The sequence below is a fragment of the Vipera berus genome (assembly GCF_964194415.1).
Source record: "Vipera berus genome assembly, chromosome: 8".
In the NCBI taxonomy this organism is placed as follows: domain Eukaryota; kingdom Metazoa; phylum Chordata; class Lepidosauria; order Squamata; family Viperidae; genus Vipera; species Vipera berus.
In genome coordinates, this window is record NC_138211.1 from 19,117,061 (window position 1) to 19,138,404 (window position 21,344).

A 21,344-nucleotide genomic window follows, 5' to 3' on the forward strand; every position below is an offset into this window, starting at 1 on the left:
CTGTTTGGGTCCACCTCAAAACTGGGTCTCTCAAAAGATGTAGGGTTTAGGCTAGGGTTACCAGACCTCCTGCCAAAGGACATGTCCTCAGCTCCTCCATCTACTAGACCAGGGGTAGGCAACCTCGGCTCTTTTATGACTCATGGACTTCAACTCCCAGAATTCCTGAGTCAGCTGACTCAGGAATTCTAGGAGTTGAAGTACATGAGTCATAAAAGAGCCGAGGTTGCCTACCCCTGTACTAGTTTTGTTGTTGTTAGCTGCGAAGTCATGTCCGACCCATCGCGACCCCATGGACAATGTTCCTCCAGGCCTTCCTGTCCTCTACCATCTTCTGGAGTCCATTTAGGCTCACGCCTACTGCTTCAGTGACTCCATCCAGCCACCTCCTTCTCTGTCGTCCCCTTCTTCTCTTGCCCTCAACCTTTCCCAGCATTAGGCTCTTCTCCAGCGAGTCCTTCCTTCTCATTAGGTGGCCAAAGTATTTGAGTTTTAGCTTCAGGATCTGGCCTTCTAAAGAGCAGTCAGGGTTGATCTCCTCTAGGACTGACCGGTTCCTTAAAATAAAATAAAATAAAATAAAATAAAATAAAATAAAATAAAATAAAATAAAATAAAATAAAATAAAATAAAATAAAATAAAATAAAATAAATAAAATAAAATAAAATAAAATAAAAAATGTCCAGCTTTTTGCATTTCCTACCTGTTATGTATGCAGGCACCTGCATAGCAACAGCCACCAGGGGGCGTTGGCCTGAACGGTTTCGGCGGGAAACCTAGTTTCGGCGGGAAACCTAGGGCCAACCCCATTGGCTGTCCGCTTACCTGGCCGGGTATTTAAGGAGGCCAGGTAACCCTCATTCCCCAGTTCGCTACCCCCCTTCAATAAAGAGCTGAACTCACACACCGGCTGGCGTCTCTTCCTTGCGTCGGACCCACTACACAATACTACCAACAATCTCTTTCTGAGCAGTTCTTTCTACCACATGTCGTGCTTTCTTAAGAAGTGCTAAGGGCAAGTTAACAAGATCCACTCTGTGACTTTGATTAGTACCCTCCCTCAGTTTACCTTCTAACTGGAATTGACAAGACTGTTGAGGGTTTTAATCAGTTACATGCTGAAGGGTTTTTCTTCCTAGCCAGCTTTAGCATGTTCCTGCAATTGGAAAACTAGTCTTTCTGATGTTGGGAAAAGTAATATCATTGTTTAACTTTTGTTTAGCATGGGTAACAAAAATTACAGTGAAAAAAAAACTGTAAACAAAAAAGTACAAATATTAGTTAGGCAAAAGCACTTTGGCACTGGAGGCCAAAATTACATACAGATACATATAGCAAAAGCATTTAGACTTATCTACCACCCCACAGCAATTAAGGGGACTCTTTGGGCGGTTTACAATGTAAGCATTATTTGCATATCACCCCCACCACCCCACCCCCCAAAAAATCTGGGTTCTCATTTTACCTACTTGGAAGGATGAAAAACGGAGTCAACCTTGAACCCCATCATGATTGAACTCCAGTCTGTGGACAGAGTTTGCCTACAGGACTGCCTTTTAACCACTCTGCCACCCTGGCTCCTGTATACAACATATGCATTTTTTTTTCACCAATGCCAAAAATGTTAAACAATTACCGTAATGTGGTCTCCTTTCTCTTATTTCTCCTCATTTCCAATTTTCCTGTGTCCTCCTTTGCTTGTTCAGACACCTGGTAACCAGAGTAATAAGTTTAGCAAGTTCTTTTCTTGTCTTCTGGGGAAAATGAAGAAATGATTTTTCTAAACCTCAACCTGCAGATGCTTAAGGGAAATTGGGAAGTGACTGCCAAACAAGCATTCAAAACAATCATTGATTGGTCAGCGTTATCAGCAAACAATCAGACATTGCCACCCACTGAACAGAAAGCAGGATTGGGAATAGCACAATAGCAACAGCAAGGACACTAAACTTTGAATTTCCAATGTTCTGACAATATCGTAACCTGCAAGTGTCCACAGAGGAAAAAAATAAAAGCTGTAGCCGTGTAACAATTCCACCTTTTAAATATGTATATATAAAGATGGATTCGAATTTCAATTCCATGCTCACGACCGCTGAGCGTGACTTTTTTTGAGACCTCTCCCGGATACCCCAGTAATGGCCCACTCTGAACTGGTCAGAGGGCAGATCAAGGCTTTTGCTTAAAAGTGCCCTTAGTCCAGATTAATTTTCTGGATGTGCAGCAGACATAAGCAAATTAAACTATTTAATCCAGATTACTTCAGGAGCATAATTAGCTGCAGCTTTCAGTGGCTCCTCTTCAGAAATCATTCATTTTCCCAACAAGACAAGTAAGTCACCTTATTTATAAGAGAAGAGGATGTTCAATTCAGAAATTGAAACTTGCACTTTCTTTTACAGAAAAGCCTGAAAGTTTAAGTGAAGGCAGGAGAACCTGGTTTTTTTAAAAAAAAACAACTCCATATAAATGCTAAGTAGAAATTCACAAAAAAAAGCCTAGAGAGGAAAAGTAATATTGGCCTCCCCATACAGAAAATGAAAACCTTCTGTAGATGGGCCCTACTGCATGTATACAATCAGCTAAATGGAAGATAGTAACAGCAAGAACTTCTAACATTATCCTCCCCTTCCTCAGATACATCTGCCCGACATTCAAACACAATTCACCCCTTGCCCAAAAATCTAATTCGTAGGCTAGATTGGCAGAGAAAACCACAGCCAATATTATTTATGGACCTGCCATAAATACATCTTAAATCTTTACAGAAGTTGCAATGCTTCTGGTAAATTTCAGGGTGACTTTCAGCAAGTCCCAAAGGTCAAGTCATCTGGCACTAGGGGCGTGTAAGGCTCAGGGCTCATCTGGTTTGAATTAATGGCAATATTTAGCATAACTGTTCTCAAAGGCAAATCACGGACTGGATCTCATTTTGAAGGCAGAAGGCAATTTCTGCCAGTTCTTATTTGGAGCTTGATACAGGCTGGGTAAAAAAAAAAACAAGCGGCTGAGTAAACAAAACTCTTCTTGCGGGATCCAATCTGGGTTGGTCATCAGGACCAGAGAAGGTTTTGTCTTCCAAGCTTTTGGACTTGTGTTGGAGCCCATTTTCAGGGAACTAGCTAGAGACAAGTTTCCTGGGGCCGTGTTCGGAAGACTAAAAGTTCAGAAGACTAAAACTCTGGTCCTGGTGACCAACCCAGATTGGATCCTGCAACATTACCATGGGACACGTACATTCACCTTCTTTCATGAAAACCCTTCCTTTTGCATTTGTTTTTTCTTTGCAGAACTGTAAGTCTAAGTGCTATTGCTATAAGCTCATAAGTCTACCATCATTGAAGCTACAAAAGTGTAGATGCCCCACTAGATGGCATAGAGTCTGCAGTGTAAGTTGCTGCTCAGTTGTTTCCAGTTCAAATGGGGCATGCCTACTATGACTCATTCCTGCTTCTGTTGGGAGGATTATAGTTAGCCATTGGCAACTAGTCCCTTGCAAATTCCTTCCTTCCTTCCTTCCTTCCTTCCTTCCTTCCTTCCTTCCTTCCCCAAAGCACCAGAGGGCAGGACAAGAAACAATGGTTGGAAACTGATCAAAGAGAGAAGCAACCTGGAACTAAGGAGAAACTTCCTGACAGTGAGGACAATTAACCAGTGGAACAGCTTGCCACCAGAAATCGTGGGCGCTCCATCACTGGAGGTTTTTAAGAAGAGACTGGACATTCACCTATCTGAGATGGTATAGATCGGGAATAGGCAACCTTGGCTTCTTTATTCTGGGAGTTGAAGTCCATGAGTGATAAAAGAGCCAAGGTTGCCTACCCCTGGTATAGATTCTCCTGCTTGAACAGGGGGTTGGACTAGAAGACCTCCAAGGTCCGTTCCAGCTCTATTCTATTCTATTCTATTCTATTCTATTCTATTCTATTCTATTCTATTCTATTCTATTCTATTCTATTCTATTCTATTCTATTCTATTCTATTCTATTCTATTCTAATTGTAGCAATTTGGGCATCTTGCAATACAATAATATAATAAAATAAAATAGCGTAGAATATTCTTTATTGGCCAAGTGTGATTGGATACACAAGAAATTTGTCTCTGGTGTTCTCAATGTTCACATAAGCAACCAAGGGATAAATCATACATCGTACGATATTACCAACAAAAATACCACTAGGAATAGGTAAAAGGAAAGATGAGAAGGATAAGGATAATACAAAACATAAACGAGAACCAAGGAGCCAAATCAATGTAGATAAGCAATAACCACATCACGGGGCCTCCAAACCTCATACTTGAGAACCCCTCCACTCTTAAGAGCCTTCCAAAAAGATGGCAAGGGTTGGGGCCAATGAAAGCTTGAGGTTACAAAGGGCAGGTAGAGTAACAGGAAAGGTCCACTTCCTGGGTCCCACAAGATCTTCTTTGTCTGATAGGCTCCTCTGTACTCCTCTCTAATGGGATGGGTGGATGTTATGGGACAATTAGATATTTTGGACTCCCTTTCCAATGCCTTGCCAAGAGGCATGCCGGTAAAAACTGACGGAAGACGATGCCCAAAACCTCTGAAACTCAGCTGTATAGCCTGGTTGAGGCTCAGGGGTGGAATGCATGCTGGCATGCAAGAAGTCACATGTTCCAATCTTTGTATTTTCCGAGGACTGGAAAATTCCTGCATAAATTCTGGAGAATCACCACCAGCAGCCAGATGGACCCAAACTTATGCATCGTGCTAACCTGAATGGGATTTGCCTTAGTAACTGGGTACGTACGTTGTGCCAAGCTATGAATTCTTTAACCGCATTCTATTGAATAAGCCACAGTTGGCTGGGGACACGTAACTTGCTAAGCTCCCTTGCCTTTTCCCTCTGTTGGAAAAAGATTAATTCAAATGCTAGCCAATGGGATGCGATTGATGATCTACTGCTGCTGGTGCAGATTTACCCTCACAAAATAGCATAGTAGCACACACAAATATTCATTCCCTGCAGCTTGCTCCTTGTGTTTCTGCATTTCTGCCTTATGCACAACAGATTTATTTTTTTTTGCCACAAATGCTGTTGCAGGAGCAGCAGCCTGTCTGCTTCTTGGCTGTTGCCAATTCTTGGATGCACAATGACTCAAGCCAACTTTCCCAGATGTGTTCTGAATGAGCCTTCCAAGCAGAAGCAGAACTGGAAAGTTGGTGCTGTGGGGTGCGAGTGGAAGGGAGACCTCCCAACAGGCTTCCAAATTAGGGCGGGAATAACACTCTGCCTGACACTTCCTGGATTGGCTGAGTGTCAGGACCTCACAGAGGTTTTGGAGAAGATGGGATGGGCAGCTGCTGAACGGATTGACCTTTCCCCAGAGCTAGCCAGCAAACACAAGGCAAACCATCCCCTAAAGCAGGGGTGGCCAACCTTGACAACTTTAAGACCTGTGGATTTCAAATTCCCACGCTGGCTGGGGAATTCTGCAAGCTGAAGTCCACAGGTCTTAAAAGTTGCCAAGGTTGGACACCGCTGCCCTAAAAAAATCTGCTCCTTGCAGGGAGTCAGACAACCTCAAACTAACTTAGACTCTGGTCAATTTCTTTAGGATTAATCCAGTTCCAAGCGAAAAACAAAGTGATTTTTATTTCTCTTTCCTGTTCACAACTACAGTTAGAATAAGATGATCCTTAACTCCTGGCAATGCAGTAATTGGAATGGCGCACACTGAGTCTCCTGTGGGCTGAAAGACCCAACCTTCCCATTCACCCATTACCTCTGGCTGTAATGGTTCCATCATTAGAAAGTAAAAAAAGAATTATAGACTGGCAAGTTGCCAAACAAAGTGTCAACCTTTAGCAGCTTCTTAGACTAACTGTCCCACTCTCCAAAGGAATTTCTGGATTTCTAGGAAGGAGTAGATTCTCAGAAATTTGTTTCCTTTTGAGGGTGGGGGGAGGATAGAAGGAAAGAAGTGGGAGCAACCCAGTGATTTATTTGAAGTAGTGCCAAGCAAAACAGGGAAATATACAGTAACTTGGCATTGCAGACTATATCCAGGAGCACGGAATGAAAACAGCATGGAGGTTCTTTTGGGTCCTTCTGACCAACTGTATTCCTGATATCAAACATTTTGTGATTCCACCTCTGATTTTCTTCCCTTTTACTTATCTACTTACACTAAGTTCTGTTTTGCATTACATTTTTTTCATGACTGCATAAACATTCTACCAGGTTCATTAGTACTATAAATTGTAGCTATGATGTAATTCTTACCTGTAATTTTGAATAGAATAGAATAGAATAGAATAGAATAGAAGAGAATAGAATAGAATAGAAGAGAAGAGAAGAGAAGAGAAGAGAAGAGAATCTGGAAGGGACCTTGGAAGTCTTCTAGTCCAGTCCCCTGATTAAGCAGGAGAACTTATACCATTTCAGATAAGTGACTGTCCAGTCTCTTCTTAAAAACCTCCAGTGATGGAGCACCCATGATTTCTGAAGACAAGTTGTTCCACTGGTTAATGGTCCTCACTGTTAAAAAGTTTCTCCTTAATTCCAGGTTGCTTCTCTCTTTGATTAGTTTCCATCCATTGTCTCTTGTCCTGCCCTCTGGTGCTTTGGAGAATAATTTGACCCCCTCTTCTTTGTGGCAGCCCCTCAAATACTGGAATACTGCTATCATGTCACCCCTATTTCTTCTTTTCTTTAGACTAGCCAAATCCAAGTCCTGCTGCCATTCTTCATATGTCTCCAGGCCTTTGATCATCTTAGTTGCTCTTCTCTGAACTTTTTCCAAACTCTCAACATCTTTTTTGTAGTATGGTGACCAAAACTGTTTGCAGTATTTCAGGTCTGATCCTACCAGGATTTTATAAAGCAGTAGTAATACTTTGTGTGATCTTGATTCTATGCCTCTGTTTATACAACCCAGGATTGTATTAGCTTTTTTGGCTGCTGCTGCACACTGCTGGCTCATAGTCAAGTGATCGTCCACTAGGATTTCAAGGTCCCTCTCACAGTTACTGTTTTTGAGCCAGGTCTCACCTGATCTGTGCTTATACCTGATCTGTATTTATACCTTTGATTTTTCCTGCCTAAATGTAAAACTTGCTTTTCTCCCCATTAAAATTCATTTTGTTGGATAGGGTAGATTGTTCAAGTTTGTCAAGATCTTTCTGGATCCTGAGTTCATCCTCTTGTGTGTTTAGTGTCATCTGCAAACTTGATAGTTCCCCTTCTAGTCTCTCATCTAAGTCATTTTGAATGTAGAGGGATTCATTCTGCTTTGTGTCCTGAGCTTTTTATTCAGATTATGTGCCATTGAGTTATTGCTGACACTTAGCAATCACAGAGTTTTTCTCCAGAACAATCTGCCCGTAACTTCTCCCTTCAGATCTTTTTTTTTAAAATTCCATTTATTTTTTTAAAAAATTCCATTTATATCCCGCCCTTCTCCGAAGACTCAGGGCGGCTTACAAGCTTAGCAGTAGCCTTCATTCTATGTATATGCCTGCTTATTAGGGCTTTCACACACACACCCCCAAGCGGCATTATTACAAAGTCAGCTTAATTGCCCCCAACAATCTGGGTCCTCATTTAACCTACCTCGGAAGGATGGAAGGCTGAGTCAACCTTGAGCCTGGTGGGATGCGAACCTGCACTAATTGCAGGCAGCTGGTGTTACTTAAGGAGGCATTAGCCCACTGCTCCACCAAGGCTCTAATGTCTGGTCATTTGTGCCTCGAGTGAAGACTGGGATAGTGCGAGTTATTGATGCTTCTTCCTCCAGTCTTGAAACCACACTATAATCAGCATATAGGTTGAATAAATAAGGGGAGTGTATGAGGCCTTATCTCACTCCTTTGCCAACCTGGAAACAGTCTGTTTTGCCCTGCTTTGTCCATACCGTGGCTTCCTGATTTGTATGTCAGTTTCTTATGAGGACAATGAGATGTTCTGAGATTCCCATGTTTCTGAACACTTTCCACAGCTTGACACAAACGACACAACTGAAGGCCTTTCTATTAACAAATGAACTGCAGAGGAATTTTTTGGGTACGTCTTGCCTTTCTGTGTTATCCAGCATCCATCAGCAACGATGTCCCATGTTCCTCAGCCTTTTCTAAAGCCACTTTGAACATCTGGCATCTTTTTTCCCCAGCCGGGCTGCAACCTGCATCGGATGATGCCAAACGCTCTTTTGCTAGTCTACGAAATTAACACCCCATCGCCACAACAAGAGTTTGCACACCAGTTAAGGCTCCTTCTCCCCGACTCTTAGCTTGAACCTCTTCCAATCCGTCCCTTCAGAAGGCCAAGGTTAACCTGAGCTCAAACCTGCCCCAAAGGTGGGTTTAGAGACCCCTTCCCCAGAAGGAAGCCAACTTTTTTTTTTAATTCCATTTATATCCCGCCCTTGTCCGAAGACTCAGGGCGGCTTACAAGCTTAGCAGTAGCCTTCATTCTATGTATATGCCTGCTGGGTCCTCAATTTTACCTACCTGGGAAGGATGGAAGGCTGAGTCAACCTTGAGCCTGGTGGGATGCGAACCTGCACTAATTGCAGGCAGCTGGTGTTACTTAAGGAGGCATTAGCCCACTGCTCCACCAAGGCTCTTCTATTAGCAGGGGACTCTCTACTTAGTAAAATAACACCTCTTACTAAGCCCTCCTCTGCTTTGTTCGGGGGGTGCCGGTGGCGGTGCAGGGCCGGCCGGCCCGTGATTTGCAACCAGGATTTAGGGCTCGGCGCGCGGGCCGTTTAGCAGCCGCAGCGAAGCCGAGGCTCCCCGCAGAGCAAAGCGAGGCGCGACCTGCAGGGCGCTCCCTGGGCTGACCTCTGCGGAAGCCAGGTGTGGAAGGGACGGGGGGGGGGGTCCGCCGGCGGCACGACCATCTCCCCCCCCCCACGCGCGCCAATCTCCGCGTGGACGGTTTCTTCTCTATCAGCGGACGCTCCCCAAGCCCCGCGCTCGCCCCCGCCGCCCACCTGGGGGGGGGGAAGGAAGCGGAGCGGAGCCTGGCGGGCTGAAAAGCGCGCTGCCGCCCCCCCCCCGCCCCGAGGGGAGGGGGCCCTCGGCGGAGAGGTGATTGGCTAATTGAGTGACACTTGTAACCCGCGCGGGGAGGAGGGGGGGAAGGAGGGAGGGCTGGAAAGGGTGGGGAGTAGCTGGCCGCGGATTGGCTGGCGGAGGGCTCCGCAACTCCGGGGGAGAAAGTGCTCTTTGGTGGCCGTTCTCGGCGCCGGCTCTTGCTTCGGGTTCCGCCGGGCAGGGAGGCTGGGCTGGGCTAGCCCGACCGGCGAGGCAACTCAGAGGTAGCTAGCTGTAGGAGCCGGCCGGACGCCTTGACTCGAGCGGGTTTGCTCCCCCCCGGGTTCTCCTCAGTTACAGAAGTTGGGGTGAATCGCTTTTTGCAACACCCCCCCTCCGCCTCCCCCCATCCCGAGCGCCTCGAAGAAGCCAGGCGGGCGGAGTCCGGGCCACCACCGGTATTTCAACCTTGCCCTCCGTCATCTTCCAGCATGGGCATCGTCTTCCACCCTCAAGATGCCCTGTGGATGCTCTGGGCAGCCTTCGGCCTCCTCCTCCTGCCCGGCCTGTCCAAAGCCAACGAGTACGACTACGTGAGCTTCCAGTCGGACATCAGCTCCTACCAAAGTGGACGCTTCTACACCAAGCCCCCGCAGTGTGTGGCCATCCCGGCTGACCTGCGCCTCTGCCACAGTGTGGGCTACGACAAGATGGTGTTGCCCAACCTGCTGGACCACGAGACCATGGCCGAGGTCAAGCAGCAAGCCAGCAGCTGGGTGCCTTTGCTCAACAAGAACTGTCATTTTGGCACCCAGCTCTTCCTTTGTTCTCTCTTTGCCCCCATTTGCTTGGACCGGCCCATCTACCCCTGCCGTTGGCTCTGCGAGGCCGTGCGCGACTCCTGCGAGCCGGTCATGCAGTTCTTTGGATTCTACTGGCCCGAGATGCTGAAGTGTGACCAGTTTCCACAGGATGATGTCTGCATTGCCATGACGGCCCCCAACGCTACGGAGGCTTCCAAGCCTCAAGGTAAGCTTTAGTCCTTAGCAGCATCTGCATTTTCTACATTGGCCTCACTTGGAGCTACTCAGAGATGGTCCTGCTGGGAAGCTGAGGTGAGATGATAGCTCCTGGTGGCCATCTTGGAGCAAGACCCAAGAAGGCCTTCTGAATGTTTAGGGGAAACCCGTAATATTATGATCCAGCTGGGTCCCATCTTCCCATCAACACCATTTCCACTTAAAGGTCTTCAGTAATGAATAGAAGTGTTTCTCAACTTTGGAACTTTAAAACATGTGGATTTCAACTCCCAGAATTCCCCTGCCAGCCTGTCCATATGTCTTAAAAGTTGCCAAGATTGAGAAACACTGGAATAGAATATTATTCCATAACTTCGTCACTTTCTGATTATTTGGTCGTTAGTTCCCAGAAGTGTTAGCAGTGGTGACACCAAGTTGGTCTACATCTCTGAAGCACATCAAAGTTGGAAGGAGGATGGAGAAGACTCTTCTGGATTGAGTAACCCACCCATTCTAAATTGAGTTCATGTGTGAGGTTAAGAAGGGAATGGCTGTAACTGACTGATTAAGGACAGATTCTGCTTGCTGAGGATTTCAATGTCAATGTTAGACCGTCTGTAAGGCAAAGGAAATTTCTGCTCAAGACTCCAGAAAGTTGATGGTGCCAATACTAATTGCAATTATGGCAGACATTGCTAATAGTAACAGGATTAATTATTTGACTTGGCAGCTTCCTGAGAACTTTGCTGAATGAGGTTCATGCAGTTCTGCTCCCCAAAAGTAGACAGGAGGGAGAGGAGACCTTGAAAGAAACAATTTCCCATTTCTGCAGCAGTGGTTGAGTAATTTTGGAATCTTAGTAGCTTTTGGGGACCTCTACAAACATTCCTCTGTTACAGCTTGTCCTGTGTTCTCAGAATGTGAGAGCAAAACACACACAAAAAAACCAAGCAACTGATTGTTGCCCTTACCTATTAATTAAGACGAGAGTCTCTTCATAGCAGCAGTTTTGTTCTTTATACCCAACAACTCCAGACATAGACAAGGCTGGTCTGCTAATCAACACATTGGCTTAATGCTCAACCTGGGCTAACAAAGCATAAGTGCTTTGTTTATAATGCCTGCTGTGCCCAGACAAATCCATCCTATTTAGCATCATGTGATGACCTGGTTTATACTACATGCTAAAATCCATGGCTGGCTTCCCACAGGATGCTGAACCATAAATGACCTGATCCTTTTGGAGCCTGGATGCTGGCGAACCCAGCAGATTTGTGTGATTATATTGCATCTAGTACTTCCTCATCCTACCCAAGTGGTAGACGAGACTGAGAAATCCTGATTGGCTTAAAGTTGCCCCTCTGTGGCGAAGATTTAAGCTTGATTCTCCCAGTTCTGATAAGCACTTTTTTGTTGTTATTTTAAAGATAAAGATAATAAAGTAAGCCTCTGTTGTTGGCTTCCTTCCAACTCTACTATATTATTAATGGGTAAAGAAAAAAGATTCCCTATTGGGTATTTCAAACTCGAGTTCCCAGCTCTATGCTCTTCTTGCCAGTCCAGGTGAGGATACTTTTCTGGATGCCTATTTGGCTTCCTCCTAAATTATGGGTCCTGGGTCTTATCCCTGAAGGCAAACCCTAACACCAACTGCTTTTGCAGCTGGAGGTTTTAGGGTGAACAGCTGCTGTGGACAAAGTCCTTCAGTGATTTTGTTGGGTGGTGCTTGTAACCATGTCGTACAAAAAGTGAAAGCGACTAAAGGACCCTTTCCTAAACTGGTGTCGTTCTTCCCTTATGCCCTCCAATGTTGACTTGTATAATGTCAACCGGCAAATGCCCCTTGCTCACTAGGAATTATGGGAGTTGCAGTTGCAAGACATCGGAGAGAATTGATGTAAAGAAACCAGCGCTGGAACTGGGCACCAAGCAGTTTGAACTTTGGACTTTAAATAAGTCCAAAGAAGTCCTTTATGTGTGTGCTGCTTGCCATGTTTATTTGGTTAAGCATGCATAGAAGAAGACATACTTAACAAGCCACTTTCTTTAATCTCCCTTTTCTCTGCACTATCAGGATCATAGCAATACTAAGGTAATGTATTTCCAAAATGTTAGAAAGATTTCCCATATAACATGCATTTAGACGTAGTAAAACATGCCAGATATAGAAACTCTATATCTGGCATGTTTTACTATGTCTAAATGCATAACATTATATGGGAAATCTTTCTAACGTTTTGGAAATACATTACCTTAGTATTGCTATGATCCTGATAGTTTCTCCTTGGCTGTTTGGAATTTACACTCTGGGCTGCCTTGGGATGCTTTTTCAGCCTTAGTCTTTGAAGTACAGTTGGGGGCTTGATCTTCCTCAAACTGGTGCCCCCCCAGTACATTGTGGTTAGACTCTTAGGATATGAACGCATCAAGTTGGAGAGGGTTCTGGGTACTGAGTGACTTAAATCTTGCACTGGCAACTTTGCTGGCCTTAAACAACATGACTTCCTGGACACTCGACCTCAGAGCTATTGTGAAGATAGAATACCTTTCTCATACCCTTGTAGAGAAATGGCCCAAAATCAGAAACTTTAACAAAACACCAGAGACTCCAGAGCTCAGCAAGGCTCTTGAACATGATCCAGGTGGTTTTTCTTCCCCTGTATTTGGATATATATGTGTATGTTTGCGTTAATAGTCAAAATATAATATTAAGCAGAAAAAACTGAAGGAGATGGATCCTGGGCAAGTAATATGGTCACATGTACCCTAGCCCTAACCCTCCACTTGCGGATAAAGTTAAGCAGTTAGTAGGATAGCTGATGAAAGAGATTACAACTCAAGAATGTCCTATACTATACTTTTCCACTTAGAAGCCGGGAAATGTAGAATTGGAATGGGCTACCAAAGCCTTCAACTCCATCTCTTTGCTCCTTGCAGGCATCTATAAAAAAGCAGAACCCCTCCAGTTTCCGCTGGAGCACCTCCAGAAAAAGGGAACTAGCACCTCTCTAAGTCATGGGTTGAACTGTCCAATTTAAGAAATTGTTGGAATCTGCTTTCCTGTAGCCTTTATCTGCCGTTCCCTATCCTGCCTTCTGGGATCCTCAAAAAGTAAAATGTACTCTGTGGGCTCTCTGTAGGGAAGGGTCCCTCCCTCCCTTACTTCTTCCCTCCTCCCTTCCTTCCTTCACTTTGGGTGGCTTACATTTCAAAATGGAGACCAATAAAATGAAAATTAAAGGGGAAAAAAACCCTTGTATGTCTGGAATAAGACAAACTGAACACCCCATCAGAAAAGCAGTGGAAACTCAACAGTCATTCCAGCCCACTCTAGGAGCAAAGCCCAGCTTCCAAAGATTTTTGAAAACTCTGTAGGATTGAAGCTATGAGGCTCTCCTGGGGATGCTGTTCCAGTATGGAAGAACAGGGACAGGAGAAAGTGTGCTTCCTAGGTCTTCTTAGGAGACCTTATTTGAAGGAACTGTAAAGTCATGGATTGGAAGGGACGGCAAAGATTATCTAGTTCCCCCACCTGCTGGATACTTTCTCTTTCCACTTGTGCAGTTAGGCTGTATGGTACAACCACAATGTTGTCGGTTTCTGCACAGCAGTACTCAAAACTGGCTCGGTGATGAACCTGTGCCATATACTAGACTTAATAAGCCTCTGGTTTGCCCTATTAGAATGCTCTGTAATTCAATACAGTCTTCCAAATTTTTTGCTTATATTTGTACTTGATTTGTGATTATGTGGGAAGAGCCTGGCTAGTAAAGCATCATTGAAAGCCCTACGTATTTGTGAAAACCTAACCAAGAGTGGCTTATTGAAGAAATCCTGATTAAGCAAGGCTATGTGTGTGTGTGTGTGTGTGGGGTGTCTCCTACATCCATCCAATGCTGATACCTCTTCTTCCGATTTTTTTTAGACTCTTGGTTTTTGTGCGTACTTTCTACATGTATATCTTCTGGCTTTTCATATTTTTTTAAGACTCTGTTCTACCTTCTGTGCTTTTTAATTGACTCTACCCTACACTCCTTATTCTGGCCTACGACTTCTATAAAGATTTGATTTGAGGACATATGCCTATTCATTGCCTGGTCTCCGCTGTCCTTTGCATAGACCACATGCCTTGCATTAGAGGGAGCTGGTTCACACGATCCGTGATGCAAAGTCCCAAGCAAAGCTCTTGCATTGAGTTGCAGCACCCCATGCCTGAAAAGGAGTTGGGCCTTCAGGAAACGGCCACAGCCGTTGTCTTGACTCTTTTAGGATTTCTTCAATAAACCACCCTTGGTTAGGTTCTCATACCAAGTGGGACTTTCATTGATGCTTTACCAGCGACACTCATTCCACAAATCATTTAAAAACATAAGTGAAATAGAAGGAAAAATGAAGTGAACAATAAGCCAAATTCAGAATAGACAATGATTACAGGTAATCCTTGACTTCACAATCACAACTGAGACCAGCATTTTGGTGACTAAGCAGGATTGGTTAAATGAATTGCACCCAATTTTAGACCTTTGAGCTACAGTTGTCAAGGGAATCACTGCAGTTGTTAAGTGAGTCATACTGTCATTAAACGAAACTGGCTTTTCCCATTGATTTTGCTTGTTGGAAGGGGACTGGGAAAGTTGTAAATGATGATCACGTGACCCTCAGATACTGCAACTGTTGTAAATGGATGCCTGTTGCCAAGTGGCCGAATATTGAATATGTGATTGTGGGGATGCTGCGACGGTTGTAAGTTCAAGGACCGTAAGTCACTTTTTTCAAGGCTATTGTAATTTGAACTGTTGCTAAACAAGTGATTGTAAGAGGAGGACTCTCTGTGTGTTCTTGTAGCAGAATAGGTGACCGTTATATTTGTGTGTAGGGAACCGGCATTCCCACCCTGACACTCTCCAAACAGGAAGGATTTCAATTCCCATAATTCTCTATTAGCATAGACCAGGAGTAGGCAACCTTGGCTCTTTTATGACTCGTGGACTTCAACTCCCAGAATTCCTAAGCCAGCGAGTCATAAAAGAGTCAAGGTTGCCTACCCCTGGCATAGACCAAGACCAGGCAACCCTTATGCAAATTTCCTTGACCTGGATTTTGACTCCTCAATTTCACATGCAGTTTTTATCAGTGAGTTGGAAAAAGTAGTTTAAGAGACTATCTTAACAATTGGCCTCTCCATTTTTCCCATTAGGTATGAAATCTGTGCATCTTTAAAAAGTTAACATTCCTATACTATCCAAGGTTTCTGAATAAACTGACATCAGGGTCCAAATGTAAAACAATACTTTGGCACTCAAGTAGTGCCCTCTCCTTTAAAGCTTTTTTCTCCCTCCCTTCCTTACATTCCATAGCAGAAGGCAGTATTTAGAGCTACTACTTTTTCCCCCCCTCCAAACTAATCTCTTGGGAGGAAAAAGTTATTTTCATAACTGCTCCATAGCTGGAAACTAGGAGTTGATTGACGGGAGTTTTGCTTTGGCCGTTTGTCTCAGCCGTAAAGGCACCAAAATCTCCTTTAAAACAAAACACACAAAACGGACACACTGCTGCCCCCACCCCCCACTCGTATTGGTTTCAGGTATAAGCTGCCAATTTTACAAATCCATTCCTTTGAGAGACGTAGATATTTTTCCTGATTAAAATTTGGTGCCAAATTAAAACAGGATACGACGGGTAAGGTGATAGTTTGCAAAAGATGGAAAGGAAAGAACTGTCATAGGCCTCGTCCAGTGCGTTTCGTGGGGAAGGAACACAAATGGTAGTGTTTTTGACGGTGAGGCATAAAAAAATTAGGGTTTTCTCTTTTTTCTATAGCTTGGATAATATATATTATATATATATTTAAAGGGATGAGTTATTTATGTATAAATTTATTTTGTTTTGGCATCTAGCAGACCAGAAACTAAGATTATGATTCCCTCCCTTTTGGATGGGAGAATCATGGATGTAGGTTTGAGTGGGAAGTCCTGGACAGCCAGTGATTTATTAATACTAAGAAAACTGTCCTATTTTATTTTCATTTTTTTAAAAAAATCTACTGTGTTGAGGGGATGATCTATTCTCCAAAGCACCTGAAGGCATGGCAAGAAGTACTGGGTAGAAATTTATCAAGAATGCTCCAAGCTAGAATTAAGAGAATTTTCCTGACAGTGAAATCAGTCAGTGGAATGGCCTGGCTTTCAGAAGTTGTGGGTGCCCCATCATGAGGATTTTAAAAAGGGACTGGACAGCCATTTGTCTAGAATAGTATAAGGCAGGGGTAGGCAACCTTGGCTCTTTTATGACTTGTGGACTTCAACTCCCAGAATTCCTGAGCCAGCCATGCTGAGGGGAAAGAGAGAGGTTTCCATGCTGAGCCATGCTGGCTCAGGAATTCTGGGAGTTGAAGTCCACGAGTCATAAAAGAGCCAAGGTTGCCTACTCCTGGTATAAGGTCTCCCGCTGGAGTAGGGGGTTGGACTAGAAGATCTCCAAAGTCCTTCCAAGTCTGTTATACTGTTACTGAATCCCATATTTCATGTTACATGTCACTATTTTAAAAGAAATAAAAGAATAAATGTCTGTGCTACCTGCTCTAATATGTGCCAGTGAAACATAGACACCAAGCTCACAATCGATACAAAAGCTAGGAGTGGAAAGATATGCTCGGCATCACAAAACAAGATAGAAAAACCCGCACATGGATTGGAGAATAAAGAAAAGTACACGATGCCATCAAGAGGGTAAAAGAATGGAAATGGAAACGGGCCGATCACATAGGAAGAAGAACTGAGGGCAGGTGGACCAAGGCAGTCATAGAATGGATTCCGCTCGATCAGAAGCATCCACGAAAGAGACCTAAAACAAGATGGATCGCCGACATCAGCAAGTACAGCAGGAATTCTGGGAGTTGAAGTCCATGAGTCATAAAAGAGCCGAGGTTGCCTACCCCTGGTATAGGTTGAAAACAGGAGGAGGAGGCCTTCATCCTGCAGTGGAGAGACAATGGCTAAAATGTTATAAATAATAAATTAAAAAAAGAAAGAATGCTCCATGGAAAGGAGGAGATTTATTTTAAAAAAGTTTCATTTTGGAAAGATTCCATTACAAAACGCTAGGAAATCACGTTGCTGATTTTCTGCAGTAAAGGTTGAAGCGAGTTCTGAGGGCTTTTGATTCCCCTCAGAATTCAAGATAAGAGCACAAGCGTGATAGATAAGAATTACGGTGGAGATGTTCTTGAGTATTAAGCTTATGCCAGAAGCCTTTATTGGATAGCAAATAATTAAATGTACATTGCAGTTGCTTATTAATGCCATATTTAGGTTTAGATGTAAAATTTAAGCAACTTATTGTATCAACATTAACATTTTAGAGATCACAGCTAACGTTGATATAAACTACTTCTTTATTTCCAAAGGTTGAAGTTATTCAAACATTAGAATGTTAATGCTCTCTAGTCAACACTGTGTAAATAGCACCGTACTCTTTCAGATATTTGTAATATTTAATAGAGAGAAGGCAATAAAGGTGCAATCCATCAAATGAACAATGCAAGACTAACCCCCAACAATCAGAACTATTAGCAACCATTTGTGGGCGAAGCTTATACTAACTAAGGTAACAAAATGTTGTTACTTTTAGAGAAATATATTTATCTTAATTATTTAACAGGTTGTGCAAATAAAAGCAATCAGAGTGCCCAGAAATTTAAATTAAAGAAGGATAATCAACTGGTGGTGAATGTCCTTGTAGATCTGGCAACCCAGAAAAACATCTCCACCATAATTGTTATCTATCACACTTGTGCTCTTATCTTGAATTCTGAGGGGAATCAAAAGCCCTCAGAACTCACTTCAATCTTTACTGCAGAAAATCAGCAACGTGATTTCCTACCATTTTGTCATGGGATCTTTCTAAAGAAGAACATGACTTGTGATTTCTATGGTACAGAGAGACCTCGACTTACAACCATTCATTTAGTGACTGAAGTTACACACTTATGACCGTTGCAGCATCTCTGTGGTCATGAGATCAACATTGTGGCGCTTGATAAATGGCATATAATTTATGAGAGTAGCCATTGTCCTGGGGTCATGTGACCACTATTTCTGACCTTCCCAGCCAGTTTCTGACGAGCACAGTCAATGGAGGAAGCCAGATTCGCTTTAACAACATGATTCACTTAACAGGGATTCACTTAACCACGGTGGCAAAAAAGGAGTAAAGGGCACAACTCACCTAACAACTGTCTTGCTTAGCAACGGAAGTTTTGGGCTCCATTAAGGTTGTAAGTCAAGGACTTACCTGTATCAATATCACAAAGATAGTGGCTTTCATATAAGGGTTTTTGTTCCCAAACAATGTAATGTACTAATGTAGTACAATTAAACAGTATTAATTGGCCCCCTCCCCCAGACTTCAAGATGGCGACTGTGACAGTGCAATTGACATTTTGGCCCCTTTTAACGTGTGACACTCATGAGTTTTTGACCAACAATTTGCACAGATCCCTGCTTGCAGCTTGACAGTTTTCTTTCCCCCATGAAAGAGACTTTTCTACTCCATTTTCAAATTGCTTGAGAATTCCTTTCAAACGTATTTAAGGGTGTTTTTATCTTGAACAGTCAAGGTACCTGGTGCTGCTTTGGTGGTCTTTTCTGTACATATATTTTTGTCACTTTAAACTTGAATTTCCCAATAAGAAAATGGGAGTTCTCCTTTGGTATTTTACAGTGAAAAGGTATCATGTAATAAAAATGAGAAATTCTTATTTCCAGGTACTTCTTGCCAGCTCATAGCCTTTGTCCCCAGAGTTTCATTAACATTCTCTCTTCATTAAAATAAAAAAAAAATTAAATACTTTTCTATCAAATTAGATGGTTGAGAAACACATGGAAAGCTTTTACTATACAATGCTGCTTACTAGCTTGCAAAAATGAAAAGAAACTGCTAAGAATGTAGGGTTTCTTGTTCCTTTTTTGGAAGTCAGGCAGATAAATACCAGCTGCTTTTCCTTATAGCAAACAATTTTTTTGAAAGAACAATTTTCTGTCAATTGGATGGACAGAGATTGATTTTCTTTTTTTTTTTACTAGTGAGAAGGCCAGAAGCAGGACAAAGGTCTATTTTCCATCAGTTTCCTCTCTGCCAGTGGAATTCTTAAGGTGTGTTTTATATAACCAACTCTTCACCTTTTTTAAAATTAGAAAGTAAATGACAAAACCAATTGAGAAGTGAGCCTGAGGCCTGGTTTTCTAAAACCCTTGCAGCGGGTCTCAAGGGAGGCATGGTGGGACTTTTAATTTATTTTATCCTAGATGAGGAGCTGTGACCTGAGGTAAAATCAGTCTGGACACTTTAATTGGGTACAATCGGTGGGATTCAGCCGGTTCACATCACTTCGGCAGGACCAGTAGCTAATTTTTGGTTGCCTAGGCCCAGAACAGACTTCCGGAAGTGGCATCCACACAGAGAACTGTTTGTTCATGTATTTGATTCCCACCACTGGGTACAATAACGACAGCTTGTTTAGTGACCGTTCAAAGAGACAACGGCGCTGAAAAAGTGACTTATGACCGTTTTTCACACTTACGACCATTGCAGCATTTCCCCAGGGTCACATGATCAAAATTCAGACGCTTGGCATCTGACTCATATGTATGACGGTTGCTGTGACCCGGGGTCATGTGATCCCCTTTTGTGACCTTCTGACGAGCAAAGTCAACGGGGAAGCCAGATTTACTTAACAACCGTGTTACTCACTGAAAAACTGCAGCGATTCACTTAACAACTGTGGCAAGACGAGCCGTAAAATGATGCAAAATTCACTAGCAAATGTCTCACTTAGCCACTGAAATTTTATGCTTAATTGTGGTTGTAAGTTGAAGACTACCTGTGTTTCGCTTCTTTCCTCTTGAACTGATTTCATTCATGCTGATCAGCCATGTGTCTTTCCTTCCTTTCCTTTTTCCTTCTTTTAGCTTTAGGAATTGAAACTTTCCTGGTTTCCCCACATTGCTTCCTCCCTCCCCCCCTCCAGTGTCTTGTTTTTCAAGTGGGAAGCTGGCCAAGGAAGAGTCTTCTGTTTTGATTCGTGTGGAGTGCAAGTGTTTGTATATGACATACAGTACAATATAGCCAACTAATTGAAAGTGATGCTACTACTAATAAACAACTACTGCAAGTGTTTCAAAAATTGGACTAAAGATGAGTTTAGCAGTTTGCTTCTTGGAACTTAAGAAAAATGGAACCGGCTATAACTGGCTGTTATCAGAAGAAATTGCTGGAATGAGAGTACAACCACCTGCCCATTACGTATTTTTTAGTTGGCAGACAACTGATTTACCATTAACAGTTATGAAAAATCCATAATGAGTGAGTGGTTATCAAGCTAGGTTTGCAAAAGAGAGACACGGAAGAACAGAAAAAAGAACATTTTTTTTAAGCTTTAACATTTCAGACAGAAAAATTATGTCATTGAACTGTGAAGTTTGCTTTGCAAAACGCTGAACTGTATTCCAATTTTAAAAGAGCCACCAGTGTTGCGCTGTCAAAGGACAGTATTTCTTGCCTTCAAAACTCCTTTCCCTTTTTTCCCCAATACAAACAGGCCCTGACTTACAATCGTTTGTTCAGAGTTACAAAGGTACTGAAGAAAGTGACTTACAATCGGTCCTCGTGCTTATGACCATTGCAGCATTCCCACAATCACGTGATCAAAACCAGGTGCTTGGCAGCCAGCATGTGTTTATAAGGGTTGCTGTGTACCAAGGTGATATGGTTGCCATTTATGACCTTCCCATTTGACCTCCGACAAGCAAAGTCAATGGGGGAAAGCAAATTCAGTTAATGACCACATGATTCATGTAGCTGCAGTGACAACCATTGCAAGGAAAAAGGTTGTAAAATTGGGTGTGTCTCATTTAACAACGGCCTTGCTTAACAATAGGAGTTCTGTTTCCAGTGGTGGTCATATGTCAAGAGCTTTCTCTACAGTGATTTATGATTTATGCCAGGGCTCTTCAAACTTGGCCCTTTTATGTCTTATGGACTTCAACTCCCAGAATTCCTCAGAATTCCACAAGTCATAAAAGGGCCAAGTTTGAAGACCCCCCCTCCCCGATTTATGCTTTTCTCATGGGGAAGAAGCTCAATGACCTGAAAACCTATTAACTATCTCTAAGCACCTTCTTTGGCATTTGCTCTGTGTGTGCGTTGGTTGTATGTGTGTGTGTGTGGTTGTGTGAGAGAGAGCATGAATGAGTGCTTCCTTTCTCACCCCTGGCCTGTAGGAAGTATAATGCTATCTATAGGATTAGTGGTTACATC

At 43.1% G+C, this 21,344-nt stretch overlaps 1 protein-coding gene across 1 annotated transcript in view; it reads left to right on the plus strand.

Moving 5' to 3' along the window:
* Positions 1–9,536: 9,536 nt before the first annotated feature.
* The window catches only part of SFRP1 (secreted frizzled related protein 1), a gene marked incomplete at its 5' end in the record, with an annotated part of 44,056 nt that continues 32,248 nt past the window's right edge, over positions 9,537–21,344 (plus strand). The window contains one exon of the mRNA XM_081334201.1: positions 9,537–10,038. Coding sequence (XP_081190327.1) covers positions 9,537–10,038 — 502 coding nt within the window. The remainder of the gene's footprint in view (positions 10,039–21,344) is intronic.